We start from the raw sequence: 22,076 nt of genomic DNA, 5'->3' as shown, positions 1-22,076 counted from the left end.
ATTGGCTCTTGGCATTTCCGGCAAAATTAAATTCCTAGTGCACTTTAGCATCCAAATAGAGTCTCGGTGCTGCCATCTAGTGTGGCAGAAACTAGACGTTCAAATTAACATGACCAACGGTATCTCACCCATTGTGGTGGTCCTGAAAGAGTGGATACCACGTCTGGAGAACACACTAGGTCTGCTCATCGGCAAGACCGATAGTGCAGCTCATTGGAAATAAAAAAAAATAAAAAAATATTGACCTCCTTCCTTGCTTAATTTAAGGTGTGCTTTTGTACATTATTTTTTCTTCATAATATTTTTTTATTAATATAAATAAATAAATAGTAATTTATAATATAGGTTGATTAAGTGAACGAGTCATATGTAGTTAAATTTTTTTTTCGTAATTTCGGAAAAACTTTGTGTTTTTTATTATTCTTAATTACTGTGTCGAACTACACTGTTATCATAAATTTTGAAGTTCACAGGACACAACATTTTTACTGCGCTCGCCTTCTAATGGGGTACCCCGGGTTCGAATCCTAGGGATGGCTGGTTGAAGCGAATTCTGCACCTGGCTCGCATCGCTGTGCTGACGTAAAATATCTTCAATGGTAGATGGATTATGTGTTAGAGTCTCCTTTTAACCGTGGGATATTTTCGTGGTTCTTCTCTCCATGTAACGATTAGTTAAATCAAAATTCCTACAAGGTGGCGAAATTCTCCCTATACTTGGTCCAATAGATTCCTTGTCTTCTGGATTGGGTTCAAAATTACAAGGCTACGGAGTTGAACATCAGTAGTAGTAAACTCAAAATTGGGTCTACTGTTAAGCGGCGGTTATAAAATAAACATTGGAAATAGTGCAGTAATTACGCGAATGTCAGAATTTGGGATACATCTATAAATGGGTTTTTCTTTTTTTGTTTCTTTATAAGTACAAAGAAAAATAAAATACAAAAGCAGCTTTAAACGAAGTTATTTTAACCAGGGTTATCAACCAGTTATTTTAACTGCATAAAAAAACAATTGCTCAAGAATGATTTTATGTAGTATATCATAAATTTATAAGAGAAAAAAAAAAGCGAGCTTCCTAAACAACTGTCTTATCAGCCATTTGAGAAAGCAATACTTTCAAAATAATAAATTGTAACACAATGACAAATGTAATAAGCCAAAAATATGCAAATTGATTGAAAAAAAAATGGTTGCTTGAAGTTTATTAATCAAAAAAAATATTAACATTAAAAATTTCGTATAAGGTATTTTACCTTTGTTATCTTTGATGTCTACTTGAGCACCGGCATCAAGAAGGAGTTGGATAATAGGAACGCTGCACATGAGAGCCGCCTGGTGAAGACTCGAGATACTGCAATAGAAAACATGAGACTTTTTAATAATCTTTACTGTACAGACGCAGACTATACTTTTATCAAAAAAGATAGTCGCCATATTTTACTTATATTGAAATAAAATAAAAGGCAGGTTTCGCACCATCAAGATTTTACACTAGAAGATCATTTATTCAATTTTATTAGAATTTAATAATATCAAATATAAGAGGAAAGAAAAACTTTACACAAATACGTAGTAAATAGTACAAACGCTGCTAAATATATAGAATTTAACTCTTTGCTATCGTATGGTAGCTCTCAACCATCAATTCTTATGAATGAGTAAAATCAAGAGAATGTCGACAATCACATAGTCGCTTTGGTGAATGTCCAAAATATTTGTTATATCCGATTTGATATTAATGTATTGGATGATATTATTATATTTATTCCATATATTAATATCTGTTAGTACCGGACAAATGTATACCGGGCAGTGGCACTGACTTTTTTAAAAAAAACATCATTGTAGGGTATACCGGGCAAATGTATATAGATACTGGGCAGTGGCACTTAACTAGACCTAGTATCAGGGGTCTGTTCAGACATTTTGTGAAAGGTCCGTTTTTCGTGAAATTGTGAAAAAATTACTCACATTCTTTCAACCAGGGTCCGCTGTTACGAATTTGTGCAAATAGGGTCCGTTATTGCAAAAAAAAAAAAAAACTTTTACAAAGAGTTTTTAAATTGTAAAGATATACAAGATTATGCTCAACACTGTAAAATTATAATTGAAAAAATTAAATTTTAAAAAATAAACAACAATTGCTGCTTCTAAATAAGAGATGCAACATACAAATATTTGGTATTTAGCCTATACTGCTGAACGCAGAATATTAATTTCGGACGAATAATGGAAGAATCGTCTACTGAAGACAAAACTTAATTCATTTACATCCATCTTTCTTGTTTTCTGCCCTGGAAAGGGTTTATTCGATTAACAAAATAATAATGAAGATAAACAAATTTGTGAAGGGTCCGATTGAAAGAAAAATCATTTTGTGAAGGGTCCGTTTTTAAGTTAAAATATTTTGTGAAGGGTCCGTTTTTATGAAAAGATATTTCGTGAAGGGTCCGTTAACGGACCCAAATTTCTTCTAAACAGACCCCTGCTAGTATACATTTCGGACATTTACCAAAGCAACTATGTGATTGTCAACATTCATCGGTAGAAGATAACAGCTACCTATTTCGATTATTCACAGTAACATCAACAAAACACATCACAAACGGTTAAACTAGAATATTAATATAAGAAAAACCCGGATCGCGGATTTAATTTTTATAGCAAGGTTTTTCTTTTTTAAATCACCCATTTCTGAAATTATTGTATATACTAATTTATCACTATCTTCGAAACATTTATTAGCAGCTTGTTTCCCCAAACTTTTCTACTATATTTGATATCGATTAATAAAACTGTTTAGTTCATACAACCATAATATTTTCGTCTTATTATAATGTTTATAAGGTTTGCAAAACAGAATTTTAAAACAATGGAACTAAGTGTGTTTAGAATATATGTAAACTTAATATCCAAAAGAATTATCGTAAAAAAGTTTATAAATAGGCCGCAAATGAAGAAGATGAATAAAAAAAGAACAATTAAAGGTTTACGATCACACTAACATTCGCAGAGGAATTGATGAATTTATTAAAATATTCATTCATGAAGCAAAGCAAAGTTAAACAATTCAAAGCAGCATTAAAAAATTATCACTTATTATTAACACTAGATTGCCTAAGGAAGTCATTTTGACTGCTTTTAATTTCAATTAGAAAAACAATGATGTATGTAATGAAACAATTTCTTAGAATTTTGTACAACATATACTTTTTTTATTGTTAATATTTACTAATAACTTGTTATATAACTGTAAATAATATAAAAAATATTAAAAATTAATTTTAAGCAAGGTTCTTTACACATTATTTATTCTTTTACAATCTAGTCATTTTGACTGCTTTTGGGCAATATAGGTATAAACTAAGTTTCAGGATTTCTAGTGTTAATCAGCAGTAAATAAAACTTCAAATTTCCAATTATAATTGTTCTAAATAATTCCATCACAAATTCCATCACTCCATCACAATTTATTTCCCAGAAAATAATAACACTCCACAAACAACATTTTCTGAAAAGCTTCTATAGCCAGAAAAGCTATTTTTGAATTCCTTCAGAATAGAATAAATAAATATTTAAACGCAGCAGCGAGACTTGCACAAGCACATTTTCAAAGCTCCAAGTCGTATTTTGTTTCTTAATGCCTCTAAGGCTTAGTTTCTATTGCTCCATCACCTAAGACGAGTCTAAAAATAAAATAGTGGAAAAATTTCTCGAAATTTCTGGTACTTCACCGGAAAAGAAAACATACCTAAACTTTGGAAGAGGGTGCTTCAGAGACAAAACCCCGAGGAATAAAAATCTGGAATAAACATGTTTTTGTATTTAGAGAACCCGACATAGTCGTATATACAAAGGGTAAAATTACGACATTCTATGGAAATGTTTCTTCGCACCTTTTGTTTTTATCGCTTCGTAGACAGATCGCAAAAGCAAACAAATCTCTATTTTTGGAACAAGAACTTCTGCTACAAGGCTTTCTTAAGGTGCTGCAGAGTATGTTAGTTCTAAAACATCTGTTTGAAGACTTTTTTCCTAGATGTAGATGTAATTCATTTTTGAAAATCCCGTCACTTACAAATGGCTCGTTACGCAAATAGGAGAGAGGATCCTGACAAATATGGTCTAATTCATCAAGCGCAAGCAAACTGCTGTTTCCAAGTGTCATTCAAATTTCACCAAGATGATTGCTAAATACATTTTTTTCTTTTAAAAAAAAGAACGAAAGTAATTTATAAATTTTTACATCTAAGAGAGAGAAGTAGAGTTAAAACAGAGGAACACATATATTTTTTTTTCTTCCCTGTTGCATGAGATTTAACAGATCTTGGATATTTTAACGTCACTGATATCAAATCAGCAATCAGTTTCTCTCTAAGCCCCAGCTTTTTTTTTTTTTTTTTTTTTTTTTTTTNTTTTTTTTTTTTTTGAAGTGAAACTTCTAATGCGACTTCTAACAAGGTTGCGTTAAACGTTTAACGAGCGGCCTGTGATCCTTGCAGGAGATTTTAATGTGAATTTCTCGTTACCTGAAGCTGAAACATTATCAACCTTCCTTAAAGACAAATTTGGATTGGAAATGATAAATGGTAGGAATGATCCAACAACCAAAGGGGTAACTAGCATTGATGCAGTTTTTGCAAGAAATATTGAAAAAATAGAACTCAAACATTTCGTATCTTACTTTAGTTACCAGAATCCCATTGTACAAATGTTATAGATTTGGATATTTCTCCATTCGAAAATGATAATTAAAAGATGCGATCAATTGTGAATTGTAAGCAATGTTAATGAAGTTTGTCTTAAAGAAACAATATGATTTCACCAAAAATCAATTTCTACCCCTTCCTATTTTCATTTCCACATTACGAAGTTTCACTTCTTCCGCGCGGAGGGACACCACGCTATATTTTTTTTAAACAACACTTTCAGTCCATTTTTTATTTATTTTATATTTTAGAAATGTACAAGTCAAAAAATTTTATATATAACAGGGGAGGTAGGGATAGCTTGGTTGGTAGGGCACTGGGCCCATGTCCAAGAGTTCGTGGGTTCGATCCCAGCCGGCCGAAGACTCCCCGTGTATTAATTAAATGGTGACTGATACACGTTAAATCTGTCTGTTTCCTGGACACGTTGCAAAGTCCTCCATGTTCCCATAACAAATCAATACCTCTGGGGGTACTGATCAAGAAGTTTCCTTGTCTTCTGGTTTGGTTCAATATTACAAGGCTACGGAGTTGAACATTAGTAGTCGTAAACCCGAAATTGGGTTGGCTGTTCAACGACGATTATAAAAAAATATATAACCGGGAAATGTATAAATATTGACGTAAGTTTTTAGTTAGAAGCCGAGGGCCGGACTTTAGAAACCTTTTTTTCCTCAAACCTAATGCGTCGGTAACCATAAACTGCTTCATTTTAACTTGTTACTTACAACAGAGCATTTTTCTGAGAGGAAAAAAAAACTTCCTTTAAAGAATACTAAATGAAATTTATTTAAATAACAAATTAAAATAACTTTTTTTTGATATCTAAATAGTTTATTCTCAACAAATACTAGTCCTGTAGTTAATTACAAAACACCACGAAATAGATGTTTTCCTGCGCCAGAGTTTAAAATCTAGAAAATGACATTAAATAGCATGTCCAGCGCACATAAAATGATTCTTGTGGAGAATAAATCTAGAAGTCACATTTAATGTCGAGGGCATCTAGAATTCCATAAAACAATAAACACGAACAGGAAACCTTGCAGTGAAATATACGGCCAGACGCAAAGAATTGTCTGGTATGTGGCGTGCGAAAGGTTGAAATACCGTTTCTATGAGATTTTTCGCCATATTTTTCAGAATATTTCAGACTGTCTCGTAGTAAAATATCCGAAGAATGCGCCAACACAACAAAACTAATATAGTCGACTTCATAGTTGTCCGATGAATTTTGTGCGCCGTGTTTTACAATGAGTTTCCCTTTGTTGAGGAAAGAAGCTTTTCCTAGGAATAAGAGGATTTGATAGTAGATTAATAATCCAGTTCTCGCCAAGTCAGCTTTTGTGTGTGAGGGATTTTAGAAGGTTTGTCGAAGGATTTGACGACCAAAGTAAACACAAATGTTTGAATATTTATAATATTTGAGTTTTGTATTTAATACAACTTATCGAACTTGGGTGTACATAAATCACGAACGTTCTAAAACGGATTAAACTCGTGTTTAGCAATTTGTTTTGCGCTTTATTCAAACGAAAATTAATTAACTGAAAAATTTAACAAACTTATAATAACTAGGAAAATGTATGTACAAGATGAAAAATCAAATGTGTGTTAAAATCTCAATTTTTCTTTGTGCTTAATGATAGTCGATATTTTTGAAATAGAAATTTTAAAAAAATGCCCCACGTAGCTTATATTGGTTTTATTATTGATTGAGCATAGAAAAACGACCTCGACACAATTATTATTTGTCAAAGTTAAGTTGAGAAATTGGATAAATTTGAGAAAAGCTTATCTAATGGATAATATAATTATAGGAAAATAATGTAAGCTTTGAATTTAAAAAATTGTAATACAAATACTGTAATATAAACACAGACAACAATACAAAGATGTAAGAAGAAAAAAATGTGTGTGTAAATTTCCACCATTATTTAGTCATTTTCAACTGTTATGAACATAAAGAAACTAACAAAACTAAAGTAATAACAAGCGTAGAACTGATTTCAAAAGCTAAAACACTACAGATTAAAGATTATCACAATTCTCTATGAGTTAATGCGTGGCACAAAATTTCCACTCGCCAATTAGCGATTTGCGACCAAATGTTGAGAGTAAGTTTTTGCCTTGTTAAAAATATTGTGTATCAAATCAAATCTTCCTATTTTCTTCAGAGTTAGTGTCTATGTGCTATATATCAGTCGCAACTTCGGTAAACGTAGGGGAGTTGACGCAGGAGTCGAAAATACCGAGAATGATTTGTTCAAAATTTTAACTGAGTTTTCTCCCTAATGAAGTTTTGACCCTATAGCTTCAATTAAAAAATGGTATTTTAGTTGAAAAAGGCGGCAGTATGCAAGCATGAAATGTTAAGAGGACTCTATACGTAAGTAAAAAAGTTAGTTCATGTATACTGACACTTGCAAAATTTGGAAATAAAAGGTTCTTAAAAATTGTACATTAAAATTTCGTTTTGCTTAAACATAAATTGAATTTAATACAACGATACTAAAAAAATGTGATAAATTTCTCAACAGTTTAACCTGTACAAGTGAGAGGAAAATAAAAAATCTCTACTTTTTGTTCTTTGCGAAGTTCTCGCAGTTCAACTTTTTAATTTTTATTTCAAACAAGTTTAGAGATGTCTTAAAAAAAGTGCCTCTGCAAACCCCCATCGCTTACTTGCTTTTTAAAAGTAAAAAGAAAACTTAGATGAAAAACAATCTGCAAAAGCTGTAATAATCTGCAGCGCCCGCTACCGAGCTAGAAAGTTTCTGATACCGAACTTGCTGCAAGAAAGGAACCCCTTTCACGAGCCACATATTTGATTGCAAGTCAAAAGAAGTGACGGATAACCAAGAATGTCATACATTAGAGTGTCGGATGATCGAGGTTCTACTGCCCATAAAAATTAACTTCAGTTAAAAAAAAGTAGACAAAACGAGTGTGAGCAAGTCAGCGAACTTTCACCAAAAGGAGCCCTTCCACGAGCCTCTTCCTCCTAGATGAGGTTACACATTTTCAAGAAGTGACAAAAACATGGAATAGGTCGGGTCTTAATCACGTAAGGTCAAGTTCCATTTGAGATAAAAACCTTAATAGGTCCCCACCCACATCCGAACAAACAAGCTCAGATTATTTGCTCACTTGAGATTGCTTCCAGGGTCTCAAACCCAGAAATAGGCTATTTTTTTTCTTTCTCTAAACTCCATTAAAGTTGGCGTGGGTCGGAAGATTGATTGGCACTTAAAGTTGGATAAAATTTAGAGCTAAGGTAGGGATTATACAGATCAACAAGTACATTTGACTTCTTTTTTTTTTTTTAATACTATTTGAAGACAGGAGATATCGCACCACAAAGTTCGAAAGTTCAACAAAAGCAAGGCGTGTAGGAGACTAACAGAAAAAAGAACAATGCATAAGAACATGGGAACAATGTGTGACATTTGAACTTTTTAAAGGTGATTAAGCTCTTTGAGAGGGTTGCGGCAGGAAAATTACTTTACTGAGAAGTTCATCAGCACCAAAATTATGGGTTTAAATATGCTAAATTAGTTTTTGCCACAAAGGCGCTTTTTTGTCAAATGGTAAAAATCAAGAGCTTATATATAACTAAAAACAAAATAATAAAATCAAATAACCCTACTTACTATGTTTAAATGGATAGTTTAACTTATAAATCAATCGGTGAACATTTGTACGGTTCAAAATTCGAGAACTTATAATTAATTTTTCTTCGTGTAAAATTTTGAGTACTTTATTTTCAGGCTTTCCAAACCTTTTGAAGGGCTTCGTTGAATATTATTTATTTATTTAAAAGCTAGATTTATTCGGTTGTAGTTAGCTTATAATATCAGTTAGTCAATAAGATAATATGGTTGAAAGAAATAGCAACTAACGAACAAAAAATAATGTAATTGTAGTTAGCAATTTATTATTCTATTAGCTCAATTCTGTTCTATTAGTTCAATTTCCATGACAGATATAAGAGTTTTCCAGAGGTTTCAACTTTTGTTTACTTAAAATTTATATTACTTCAACCATATAAATGAAAAAGAAAGACAAAATAATAATAAAACAAAAAAAAAAAGGGGGGGACGCAAATGCTTACAAAGAAAAATTCCCTGATTTTATTGAATTTTCCTGATTTTTGTTACCAGTGGCATAAATTTTATTGTTAATTTTTCAAACACGCTTTATTCCTTTTTGTAAAATATATTACATAACACTCATGCTTGCATTTAAAGGTAAAAAATTATTACAAAATCAATTAATTTTGGGGAAAATATTGAACTTCTTTGTACCTCAAACTCAAATTAATTTAGTTTCCTTAACTTTTGGAAACTTTAATTAAAGTCTCTGATTTTTCCAGACAGATAAAATTCCTTGTTCTTAAATTATGCGTAAAGGACGAGTCCAAATACATTATATAAGGGGTAGCATAAAAAATTATTAGGACAATTTAACAGTCAAGAATTTGTGAATGTTACTTTTAAACAGTACTTATTTATCTATCCAATATTTAGTTTACAAGAGTCAGCTGAGTTTTTTTTCTTCCACAACAGTAAAATATCCGGTATCTAAATCTGCTTAAGGCCTGCTCTCAATAATCGGAAAAATAAATTAACCGATCTAATTTCGTTATTTCTACACTAACACTTTAATGGATTCGCTAAATTTTGAACATAATACCAAAATTGAAATTTTAAAACAAGACTTTGATCAAAATACAAAGATGCCAGATTTTAAGCATTATATGAACCCGTAATTTTGATAAATAAGTTTTGTATGATAAATAAATGCATTTAATTTTTTTTCTATTTAAGAATCAACCAGGTTAATCAATAAAACTCGAAGATTAAAATCTTCAAGAAGCTACTGAGTTCCTTTTACAACTTCCCGGAAGATTACATACTAAAGTGCTTTAAATTTTAAAACTATTAACGATTTTCATGTGTCCAAGCCGCACCCAATAATTTATTATCGATGCTTCTATTGTTACAAGCATTCCACAGATCAATAGATCCATCAACAGGATCTACCACCAATTATCAGTTAACACGATTCTGGCAACAATCCGTTCCGTGCACGACACAATCCTCTAATAAGGCTTATCTTATGAGATGTTTCGAAAACAACAACGGTAACCACTCTGTTAAACGTTCCTAGATTAGTATCAACTTCCATACATCATTCTAAATTCGAATCGATCGGTACGGTTGCGGGCTCATTCGGGAACGAAAGCAGACGATCGTACAAATTAATTCGGTGTCCGCTAATGAGATTTATCAAAATCCATTATAATCGGCACACAAATCTAGATGCCAGATTTATCACAACATCTGACGCATTTCGAACAATGGTCTTCTATTTATGGGGTTCTTTTTGCCAAACGCTGACCTTAATAGGGCTATAATAGAGAGAATTCGAATACAATCTTCTTTTTCTTTACTTTTCAATTCCGAGAAAAACAGAAGGGGAATAAAGAAAGAGGAACATAGGGTTCCTAAAGTGAAATGAGGTGCACAACTGTGACGGAAGGTGTGTCGGGGTGAGTTGAGAGGTTTCTTTGCTGGTGCTACGTCAGGTTTTTATGCTCTTATAAAGTAAGATGAGGGCTGTGCATTGAAAAGACAGGTTCAACGTCTGATAAAGAAAGGAGAAGCAACGGAATAGGGGCCGACTACAAACTCCAAAAAGAATAAATTTCACACACTTTAAAGAAAATAACTAAAAAATGCAATTAAATTTTTTATAGCTTTTTTTTTTATAAGCAGTTATAACTCGTTGAAGACATGTAGCGTGTGTATTTGGACGATAAACCACTAAAACAATGTTTCATCTCTTACAAACAATGATTCAAAATTTAATAATAATTAACTTTTGTTAATATGGACATTTTCCTTATCTTATATCAGAGGTTCCTATCCAATGGTACGCATACGCATCACTAAATCTTGATTTTTTGAAATGATAATAATAATTTAAGTTGATGTTACTATGTGTGCCGTTACATAGAAGAGAGACTTAAAAATTAATCATTCCTAGGTTAGCTAGCAATGCAAATCGGTTCAAAAAAATTGATTTTGTAAAAAGCATAAAAATAATTTCTAAAAAGTTCACACCCCAAGCTATGAAACATTTGATTTCCTTTTCGATCTCTTAAAATGTAAAAAATTACAATTTTCCACTACAAGTGTTTTAAACAAGAAAAAATAACCTTTCAAATATTTAATTAAAGATTATAAATGCTATTTCAACTCGAATGGAATCAATAATAATATTGTTGTGTATGTTTTTCTTTATTTTTTTTTTTTTTGGCAGCAATAATATTTTTCTTTAAATATTTATCATGGGATAAATGTTTCAATAATATTTACATACATTCGGAAAATATTGATGTATAAAAAATAACATTAATTTATCAAAATTTCAAATAAGAAGTACAGCATAAGTGAAACTAGAAGACTGACTCTGAAATCTATTGAATGTCGACATTACATAGTCCCTTTGGTGTGCGCCAGAAAGATTTTTATTATTTTTTATTTTACTTATAATATTATTTATTTACTCAGGCAAATATCGTTTTCCTCTATGCATTGATTGTCAATATTACATAAAATTAATTTTTTTTCCGACCTTGCCTTCAATCTGCTTTGAATGTCGACATTTACTAATGAAAAAGCTAAATTTTCATAATTAACAAAAATTCATATCCTACTTTTAACCATCAGCGCATTATGAATGTCTACATTTGCTGATGTAAGTGAAAATTAAAATTAAAAAGAATTTTCACAACATTCGCCGTTAGTGCATGCTGAATGTCGACATTTGCTGATGTGAGTGAGAAGTATCGATATTTAATTAAAAAATTTTGTTCAACATACAACGTCAGTGCCTGTTAAATGTCGGTGTTCATGTGAATGAGAAGTAAAATTAAAAAGAATTTTCGTCGTTAGTGCATGCTGAATGTCGAATTTGGATAAGGCTTAGCTGAAATATTGACTTTTACAAAAAAAAATCGTTTTTCTTTTACTTTCACTGCCAGTGCATGCTGGATGTCGACAGTTGCTTATTAGAGTGAGAAATAATGTTAATTAATAATTAAAAAGATTTTTCGCAACATTCACTGTTAGTGCAAGCTGAATGTCAACATTTGCTGACGTGAGCAAAAATATAATGATTTTTTAAAAAAAATTCATACAATCGCCGTTAGTGCATGCTTAATGTCGACATTTGCTGATGTGAATGAGAAATATCGATATTTAATCAAAACATTCTGTTCAACATACAACATCAGCGCTTGCTATATGTCACTATTCGCTGATGTGAGTAAGAAAAATGAAAAAGTATTTCCTCAAAATTTACTGTTAGTGCATGCTGAATGTCGACATTTGTCAGTGTAAGTGAGAATTAATGATATTTAACAGACATTACGCACGTGATTGTTGACATTCACCAGACTATGTCGACGGTTATTAATTTTGGTCTTTCATACTAACAATGTGTATAAAAAAAATCCATTGCAAAAGAATAGATTTTCAGAAGAATCGAATTCCACTAAAATAGTTCTAATTTCAAAAGGAAAGAAATATTCCATAATTTAAAGAAAATTATTAAGAAAATGTAATTAAACTTCAGCTACAGCTGTTTCGTTTTTCTTTTTTTAATCAGAAGACAGTTTAAATTTGTAAGAGATTTAATTTTAATTGAATCATAGAAGCGTAAAAAACTAAGACACAAAACAGAAAGAGAAAAAATATATCATAAAATCGAATGTAAGAAAATCATACATTATTATTAAATTAAAACCAAATCGAAATGAAAATGTGATAAATTTTATAAAAATACAAAATCGTTATTCTTATAAAAATACTACTTTTTTCTTCTTCTTTATTCTAATTTAATTTAATTACGATTTTCAAGTTTCTTATGGGATTTAAATGTCGCTAGCAACAATACAAAAACTGCTTACAACAACATAATTATGCAAATGCTCTAATGATAAAAAAAAAGACAAATGCGCGCCGTGACGATAATTAGAATGTGTATACAATACATTTATTAAAAAAAGAAATTCTTAATTAACTATGAAAATGTTTTATTTCTTTTCAAAAAAAAGTAAATGAGCTTTAATAAAATTGATAAAGCGGTAATATTTGTGAATGATGCTTATTTTTAAATTATTTTTTGGCAAGAAAAATATGAATTTTTATCTTTGAAACATAATTTAATTATAAATTAATCCCGAATTTTAAATGTATTCGAAAAGCACTTTGAAAAGAATATTTTAATCTTTTTTTTTTAATCTTTACTATTCCCTATTGTAATTATTAAAAAAATTACAACTTAATCGTTATAAAGAAAAGTGCTCAAAATTACGACGCAGAACAATTTGTGTTTATTTTTTACAATACACGCAGAACATTTGCAATTATCAAAATTTTCGTTGCGGAATATTATATATAATTCTACTTTTCGGCATAATTATAATAAAAAATAGCAACGGAAAATTATTAAAATCTAAATGTGCTTTGCGATATTAGTATTTTAATATCGCGGACACAAATATACATTATGATATAGAGCGATATTTCTCAATTGAACATAACATTATTTTACATTGAATAATATTTACATTACAAAAATTAAGAACAAAAAATATTTCAAACAATTTAATTTACCACAATTAAAAAATAACAGAGAAAATTTATTATAGTATTGCATAACATACTTTAACACTACCAATTCATTTCGTATATTTTCGTAGTTAGCTCTGCTTTTCAAGGTTCATTTGTATTAGCCTTGAAAAGCTAACGCGTCGTTGAAATCATAGCGCTACATCAAAATATTTCCTCTATTCCAGATAAAAATAGGGATTAGGAGTCCCGTCACGGTTAGACACTATATCTTAACGACATTCACAATATCTTTGCCAATAATTATCTCGATATCGGTAACTATAATTTGTTACGACGTATTTGTCATGTTTCTTTTATCTAAATTTCGGAGTGATCCTGGTTTGCCCAATGAAGGTAAAGGTGCTTTGTAAGTCCGCCATCAAAAGATTGGTACATCAATAGCCGCACATTGTTGGGACCTTGGCCACACATTTAAATTCTTTTATGCCGAAATTGATTGATATATCAGCTCATTTTTATGTCATTGAGTTTTGTTTCATTCATATTCCGATTCTCTAGCAAATGATCTCAGTTCCGCTCCTCTCCTGTAGCGACATCGGCAGTAGACGTTTAAGAGGGACATCTATCGGAGAAAACCCTTTCTCCTGCATTGCGCATGAGAATGCATTTGCCCCTTCTCGACTACCATTTTTTCCCCTTCATTCTTAATTCATGTAGTGTCATCCAGACGATAAGCTTAGTTTCGAGAGTGCTCATTGATTTTTATATAATTTCAATTATATTTTATTCCATAACCGTCGTTGAACAGGCGACGCAATTTTGAGTTTACGACTACCCCTCCTCAACTCCGTAGCCTTGTAATTTTGAATGAACCCAATCCAGAAGACAAAGGAACTCCTGGACAGAGTATTGGGAGAAATTTGCCTTCGTGAAGGAATTTTGAGTCTTTACATGGACAGGGAAACCAAAAAATATCCAACGGTTAGCCTGACGGCAAGGGGACTCTAACCCATGATCCGTCGACCGCTGAAGATATTTTACGCCAGCACTGTGGTCGGTGCAAGCTGGGTGCGGAATTCGAATCAATCAGCCATCGCTGAGATTCGAACCCGATTCCCCTCATTGAAAAGAGAACGCTCTATTCCCTGCCATTATTCCTTGAGCGCTCTATTCCTTGAAATTGAGCCATCACGGTTCACTTTCAATTATAGAGCAATAAGAGAGTTTTTAAAAAATATATATAAAAAAAATTTAAAAACAATTATATGGGGCGTGGTGGCTCAGGGAACAGAGAGCTCACCTCCCATTGAGGTGATTTGGGTTCGAAACCCAACTACGGCTGGTCAATACGAATTTCGCACCCGGCTCTCAGATAACACAGTGTTGAAGTAAAATACCATCAGTGGTTAGAGCCCCCTCGCCATCAGGCTAACCGTGAGAGGTTCCTGAAAGGCAAATGCTGGTCAGTTCCATCGAAAAAAGTCCTGTATGAAGGTAAATTTCTCTCAATACTTGAACCAGGAGTTCCCTTGTGTTCTGGATCAGGCTCAAAATTACAAGACTACGGATTTGAACATTGGTAGTGGTTATAAGAATATACAATTCGATCACTTACATCCGATTTTGTTTGAGGATGAAGATATTAGATTATTAATTCAACGGTATTTAAACTATTTTGCAGTAGTATTTTCTTCTTTTTTTGGAAATGAGAGGATTAGAATCATTCAAGATTTCACATGGAGAAAAATTAATTTTAGTTCAACTGAAATAAAAATTTTTACCAAATAATATAGGCATAAATTTAATATGTTACAATAATGAAACAATATTACAAAATATAAAAACTATAATATAAATTAGCGACTGCAATGAAAAACTTAACGAAGAAACATCTTTTGTCAGAGAAGAATCTGATCTCAGAAATATCTAAATTGTCGAATTCAGAGCCCAAAGCATTAGTTTGAAAAGCAAACGACATAAAAGAATTCAAATTTAAAAAAGATAAATACTGAAACTGATAAAAAATGACGCACGATCCGTAATTTACATATTTTCCATACACGGCAATATTTCACCACTGAATTTAAATACGGTCCCCAACATTAAAAATTTAGCAAGGCAAATATAAAATGAATAAAATACAAAAAAAGGGAGGAATAACAACTCCGGAGGGGGTTTCATTTTTACAAAAGATAGAACGTTTTTGGTGAATAAAGACACCGGGGGTGCTTACATACCGAGAAGACACATTTTATGAACTGTTCCTGAAATGCTGCCTCAGATTATGGAAGATGACAAGTTCAGCGATTTTTTTCTTCTTACTATCTAAACATCACTCCATTTATTAAGACAAATTAAGATAGGGCGCAATTTGTCTGAAGTTTGCTGATAAAAGCGCTGACACCTTAATATTAAACGAATTAATGATGATAAAAGTTGTTTTTGTTTAGGATTCAAAAGAAGTTGTTGTTGTGAATTGTTTGTGTTCAGGTGAGAATTATTATTGTTATTGAGAGCTTAATAAGCAGTGTTTGACAATCTTATAAAAAATATTGATTAGATTAGAGAAGAACAAAGGGGCATAAAAATGAAGAAATTGAACAATGCTGACAAATAACAAGAGTTCAATAGTTCAAGTTCAATGTTGGTATTGGAGTTGGTAGGATAGCAAGATTCGTCGAAAAATAATTATAATTTCAAATTCAATGCATCAGTTTTTTATTTAAATTCTTTTTCTCATAAGTTTTCTATTTCCTCTCAGAGTATATAAAATAAATAAAATCTTTTCATTTATCTATTTGCCAAAGGTGGAATAAACCATCTACCCTTTAATCGTGTTTCAAATGTTGTTGCTTTATTTTTTTAAATTATTGCACTTATTTTTGTTTATTAGTAGAGCCCGGATTTTGATGACCTAAAAAGTCTCAACTAATGCCCTTAAAAAGTGCAAAAAATGCCCTTAAAAAGGGCAAAAAAATGCCCTTAAAAATCCAAAAATTGCGCAAAAAATGCCTTAAATAAAGTAAAAATATTGAATTAAAAAAATGTTTTGCTCTTTAAAAAATATAAAGTCATTTAAAAATATAAAGCAATGCAATACTTGTTCTACGTTCATTAAAGTTTGAAAAATTTGTTTTATATCCTAAAATAACAAAAAAAGGAAAATATATTGACACCAAAATATTTTTATTTTGTATAGAAACTTTAATGGATATAAGAACTTCCATCTCATAATATTACTAAATATCAGAATTACATTGGATTATTAAATGTTTTTTGATAATTTGAAATGTAAACGAACGTCTCTTGTCTGAAAGTAAATTTTCATTCCTGCAGAAGCTTCTTTCAACGTCTACTGATGTTTTAAGTGCGTACTTGAATAAGACGGTCTCACTTACTGACAATTTTTCGTCAATTTGAAAAGATTTTGCTTCACCTGTTAATATTCTATAGATTTTCTTCATTGTTTGGAAGCCAGTGCAATAATGAAAATTGATGAAAAATAATAAAAATTGGAAAAAATTAACAAAAAACATTAAAAAATGCATTAAAATGCAAAATACGCCCCAAAATTTAAAGAAAAATGCCCTATAAATCTAAAAAAATGCTCTAAAAGACAAAAAATGTCCAAAAATGCAAAAAATACAAAAAAATGCAAATGTCATCAAAATCCGGGCCTTACTTATTAGCTTTTCTACGCCTAATAATTGGCTAAATTCCTAATGAATAAATAAATAATTTAAATAATTAGCAAAACTATTTAGCAAAATAATGGGAATTTTTTTAATGTACTGAAGGTAAATATGATTGTTTATTACAAATTTTTAAAAAAATTTGATAATGAAAGGCTTAGAATAGTAACATTTTATTACAATATTTAGATTGAAAAGAAGACTGCAAAAATTTATGGCACGTATAACGCAAAGTGGGTAATCACAGGCTGATTTTATGAAACATTTATTTATTGTTAAGTATAATCTTCTAAATTGCTTCTCTTAGCCGTGATGGATCAGGGGATAGAGCGTTCGCCTTCAAACGAGGTGAATCGGGTTCGAATCCTAGCGATAGCTGGTCGAATTCCGCATCCGGCTTGCACCGACCACAGTGCTGACGTGAAATATCCTCAGTGGTTGGCGGATCATGGGTTAGAGTCCCCTTGCCGTTAGTCTAACCCCAGGAGGTTTTTGTGGTTCTCCTCTCCACGTAACGCAAATGCGGGTTAGTTCCTTCAAAAAGTTCTCCACGAAGGCAAATTTCTCCCAATACTTGATTCATCCCTTGTCTTCTGAATTGGGTTTAAAATTACAAGGCTACGTAGTTGGACGTTAGTAGTCGTAAACCCCAAAATTGGGTCGGCTGTTCAACGACGGTTTTAAAATTTGCTTCTCTAACCATCGTCAATTTAGTATTTATACAGAAAAAAAAAATTAAAATTTGTATGTCTAAGTTGATGGAATAAATAAAAAAAGTCGATGCTTTCAGTAATTGCTTTTAAGAAATGTAATCCATTAAACTATACTTTTTCTAAACATACAGCTACAATCTATACAAAAAACAACAGATCTAGTGACAAAAATAAGCGACTTTAAGCATAGCAATCTCTCTCTCTTTATAAATATGTTACCGGCTAAGTATGAAATCCGACATTGTATAGAATGCCTAGGCATTGTATAGAATGCCTGAAATTAGCCGTAAAGTATGAAATGATTTATATTTCACACATTGTTTAGGCATTCTATAGAATGGCAAATGAGACACCGGCAAAGTATGAAATACATCTCCGATTCTTCAAAATGTCATTCAAAAATGACAAATTCAAAACGTCATTCAAGCCTGCCATGTTGCAACAAGTAGGTTAATTTCTTATTTTTTATTTATGCTTATATTTTAATACTTACTGACGATAGATTAGAAGAAACATCAGTGTAGGATATACAGGGCAAATGTATAGCGGGCATTGACACTGAACCTTAAAAAAACATAAGTTTAGGGTATGCCGGGCAGTGGCACTTAACTAGACCTAGTATATATTTCGGACATTTACAAAAGATCTGGTCATACTAGGTCTAGTTAAGTGCCACTGCCCGATATACATTTGCCCGGTATACCCTACACTAATATTTTTTTAAGGTCAAGTGCCATTGCCCGGTATACATTTGCCCGATACTCCCAAAACACTGATGTTTCTTCTAATCTATCGTCAGTAAGTAAAATATCGAATAAATGTAATTATATCCACAAATAAATTAATATCAAATCGGATGTAATAAATATTTCGGACATTCACCAGCGACTATGTGATTGTCAACATTCACCGGTGAAAGTCAACAACCACCGTTTTCGGTCATTCACAGTAACATGCACATCATTTGCATAATAACCTCATCAGGACGTTTATTTCATACTTTGCCTAAATAGCATTTGTCATTCTATAGAATGCCTAGGCATTATATACAATGCCTAGGGAAAGTATGTAATAATTCTCACATTTCATACTTTGCCTAAAAACATCCGGCATTCTATACAATGCCTAGGCATTCTATACAATGCCGGAGTTTCATACTTTGCCGGTAACACATATATATATATATATACATCTAATGATAATAAAAGCGACTTTCAGCAATCTACACGCATTTGAAACATTAAATAGAGTGATTTGCGTATCAAACTTGATCCACTTGAACATATTTCAATTTTAACAAACGAATGGGAACAATTATAAAAGAAACAAAACATGGTGTGTTAATATGAAGTTTATTATGCGGCTTACATCAATTCTGAGAGCATCCTAACAGGATCAACAATTTAAATATACGTCAAATAAATACCATTAATCTTTCTTATATCTTGAACTAGCTGCATACTAATATGATTGCTTTAAGATCAATAAAGAAGAAAAAAAATGTGACTATTGTTTGAAATAAGTGACCAAAAGTTTTAAAAAAACAAATGGCACTTTGAACAAAACCATTAAAACTTGTAATGGCGGACGTCATGGTGTAGTTTTAATTAGATGCCACTAGAGGTCAATGTTAGCAGTGGTTTGCAATGCAAATGAGGCTCAGGGCAATTTGAAAAATTAGCATGATGCCAAGACAATGCGGTAAGTTTTTGTTTTCTTTATGAAACATGTGACTTCAAAAGAAGAGTGAGCGTAAATGTATTTGCATTGATGCTCGTTTAAAAAAATAGTTTTCCTCATAATAACTGATCAGACAATGTAATGTCGAACAACCTTCCTACGGATTAATTGACTCACAAAGACTATGTCGGAAGTGGGGGTTTCTTAATTAATTTACAATAAATTCTCGTTCATTTTTGCAACATGTAACTAAGTTACCCTGATATGGTATTGCGTTTCAAACTGAACATGACTTTATAAACAAACTGTACTTACAACAACAGGTTGCGTAGCCAAATCTTTCAACAAAAAATAAGCACCTTTTAAGCACAATATACATTAACAAAATGAAAAATAATTTTCAAAGACTTTAGATGATCATAATAAAATAACTAGTTTCTGACGAAGAACTCTTTTCTTGATTATATTAGCCGCTATAAAATATTCGAGAGATTTTTCGGTTCGATATCAGAGGGCGGAAAATGAAGTCTGAAATTGAGAATATCTTGCAAAATGCAGCAGAGTTGCACATGAGAAGGCAATAATCTCACGGAATCCAGCACAGTAGATGCACATACGGACTCGCAAGTATTTCATCAAACATGTAAAATGATTGGCGCTTTCATACGCTATGGACCGAAGGTATGCCGAAATGAATTGTGAAAACGTTGAATAGAACAATGTGAAAAGCATGCTTTCGCATAATACGTGGCGGAAATCGACATGGTAACGGGAAAAAAAATTCATTTTTAAAAAGGGAAAATTAAGCACTTTTTAAAAATACCCAAATGAAAAAAGCACCTTTTAGGACTTTTAAATAACGAAAATAAGAACCTATAAGAACTTTTTAAAAACGCTACGCACCATGAACAAAGATACACAACAAACCAAAATTTAAATGGAGTAAACTATTAAACTAACATAAATAATAGCCAATTTTCTCTGTAATAACTGTAACTAATTTAGAAAAATAACTCTGACAAAAAATCGAAATTCCAACAATAAAAATTTCGATTCATAAATTGCATCTTAGAATGTTAAATAACTAAAACATTTTAAAAGATTCTAATTCTAGGTGGCATAAAATTTATATTTTTTGATATCTACATTTTTATTTAAAATTTTTTTCAATAAACCAAAACATGTTCAGAAAAAGGATGAAGTTCAAGAATTTATTTAAAAGTCAAAGATGTAAATGTATAATTTAAGCACAATAAAAAGAAATATAAAGTTTTTCCATAATTTTTATTCCTAGGAGCGAATATCAATTAAATTAGTTGCTGTCCCCTGAAACTAATGTTAATTATTATTATTGCTTTTTTTAGCAAATTTTTATAAGCCCAGATAATGCAGTGTTGGTGTAGCTTTTTTTAATGTTAGATCACAAACGCTTTTCTTTTTCACGAAACTGTGGTTTTTCTTCAGGTTGAGGCTTTGCGTTATTTTCAGAATTAGTAATAGAGTAAACTGTTTCAAGATAAGCTTAAGGCGTTTTTTCAAAAGCTCCGTCGTAATAAGAAACGATGCTTTTTTGTGAGTAAGATGCTATTTTTATAACTGCTGTGAGTTTGCAATTGTTACTCCTGATGACTATTAGGTCAAGTTTAGCCTAACTAAAGTCAGCGCTGTTACGCTAATTTTGAAAATGGCGCAAAACGTCAATATGGAGAAAAACCATAGTTTTGTGAAAATGAAAAGCATTTGTGGCCTAATTCTTTAATATTCAAAAACTTACACCAATGTTGCATTACCTGAACTCATAAAAATTTGCAAAACTGAGAAGAAGACAGTCATTTTGATACTTTTAATAAAGGTGGGAAAAGTCGCCAAATTGGTAATTTTTAAGAAAGTTCAAAAACTTTTTAAATATTTAAGTTATTTGTCTGTTCTAAAGCTCAGATAATTCTTCACGACAAGATGATATATATAGTTTGAAATCATTGCATTGCTTCAAGTGTAAGGAACTTAAACTATGGCTTTTTTATTTTCCTTGGCAATAGATCTTCGAAAAAGAGCTTTAACTTGGCCTACCAAGAATAAATAACAGTAGAAAATTCACAATAGTCAAATTATTGGGGGTTGGGAGGGGGGGGAGTTTATCCTAGTGACGACAGAGCTTTTGAAAAACCTTTTTCGAAGGCTCCGTCGTCATATCAAATGATTCTTTTTTGCGAATAATATACTATTTCAATGACTGCTGAGAGTTTGTAGCAGTTACTCATGACAGTTAGGTCAAGTTTAACCGATTGAAGTCAGCAATGTCTATACTTATTACGAAAATGGCGCAAAACGTGAATAAGGAGTTTTGTGAGAATAAAAAGCGCTTTTAAAATGTAAAAACTTACTCCAATGCTGCACTATCTGTGCTTAAAGAATGTGCAAAAACTGCAGGATGATACTCAACAAAAAGACAAATATAGTTTAAAATCATCGCTCTGCTTCAAGTGTAAGGTACTTAAACTGTGGCTTTTTTGTTTTCCTTGGCGACTGAGATTCGAAAAACCATGTTTAGAGAACGCGTTCAATGGCATATCGAATCATGTTTAGCAAACAGGTTTTACAATCAGGATAATTTAACGAAAGGGTGGTCTTCAA

At 31.5% G+C, this 22,076-nt stretch overlaps 1 protein-coding gene across 3 annotated transcripts in view; it reads right to left on the bottom strand.

The window, feature by feature from the left end:
- LOC107451127 (caskin-2) overlaps positions 1-22,076 on the bottom strand; it is a 338,548-nt gene that overhangs the window by 160,719 nt on the left and 155,753 nt on the right. For all 3 annotated transcript variants that reach the window (XM_016067122.3, XM_071186766.1, XM_071186767.1), the window contains one exon: positions 1,257-1,354. In XM_016067122.3, the coding sequence (XP_015922608.1) occupies positions 1,257-1,354 (98 nt within the window). The remainder of the gene's footprint in view (positions 1-1,256; positions 1,355-22,076) is intronic.

The sequence above is a fragment of the Parasteatoda tepidariorum genome, chromosome 10 (assembly GCF_043381705.1).
Source record: "Parasteatoda tepidariorum isolate YZ-2023 chromosome 10, CAS_Ptep_4.0, whole genome shotgun sequence".
Lineage (NCBI taxonomy): Eukaryota > Metazoa > Arthropoda > Arachnida > Araneae > Theridiidae > Parasteatoda > Parasteatoda tepidariorum.
Note: the sequence above shows the minus strand (reverse complement) of the source record. Positions and strands in the feature narration are given on the sequence as shown.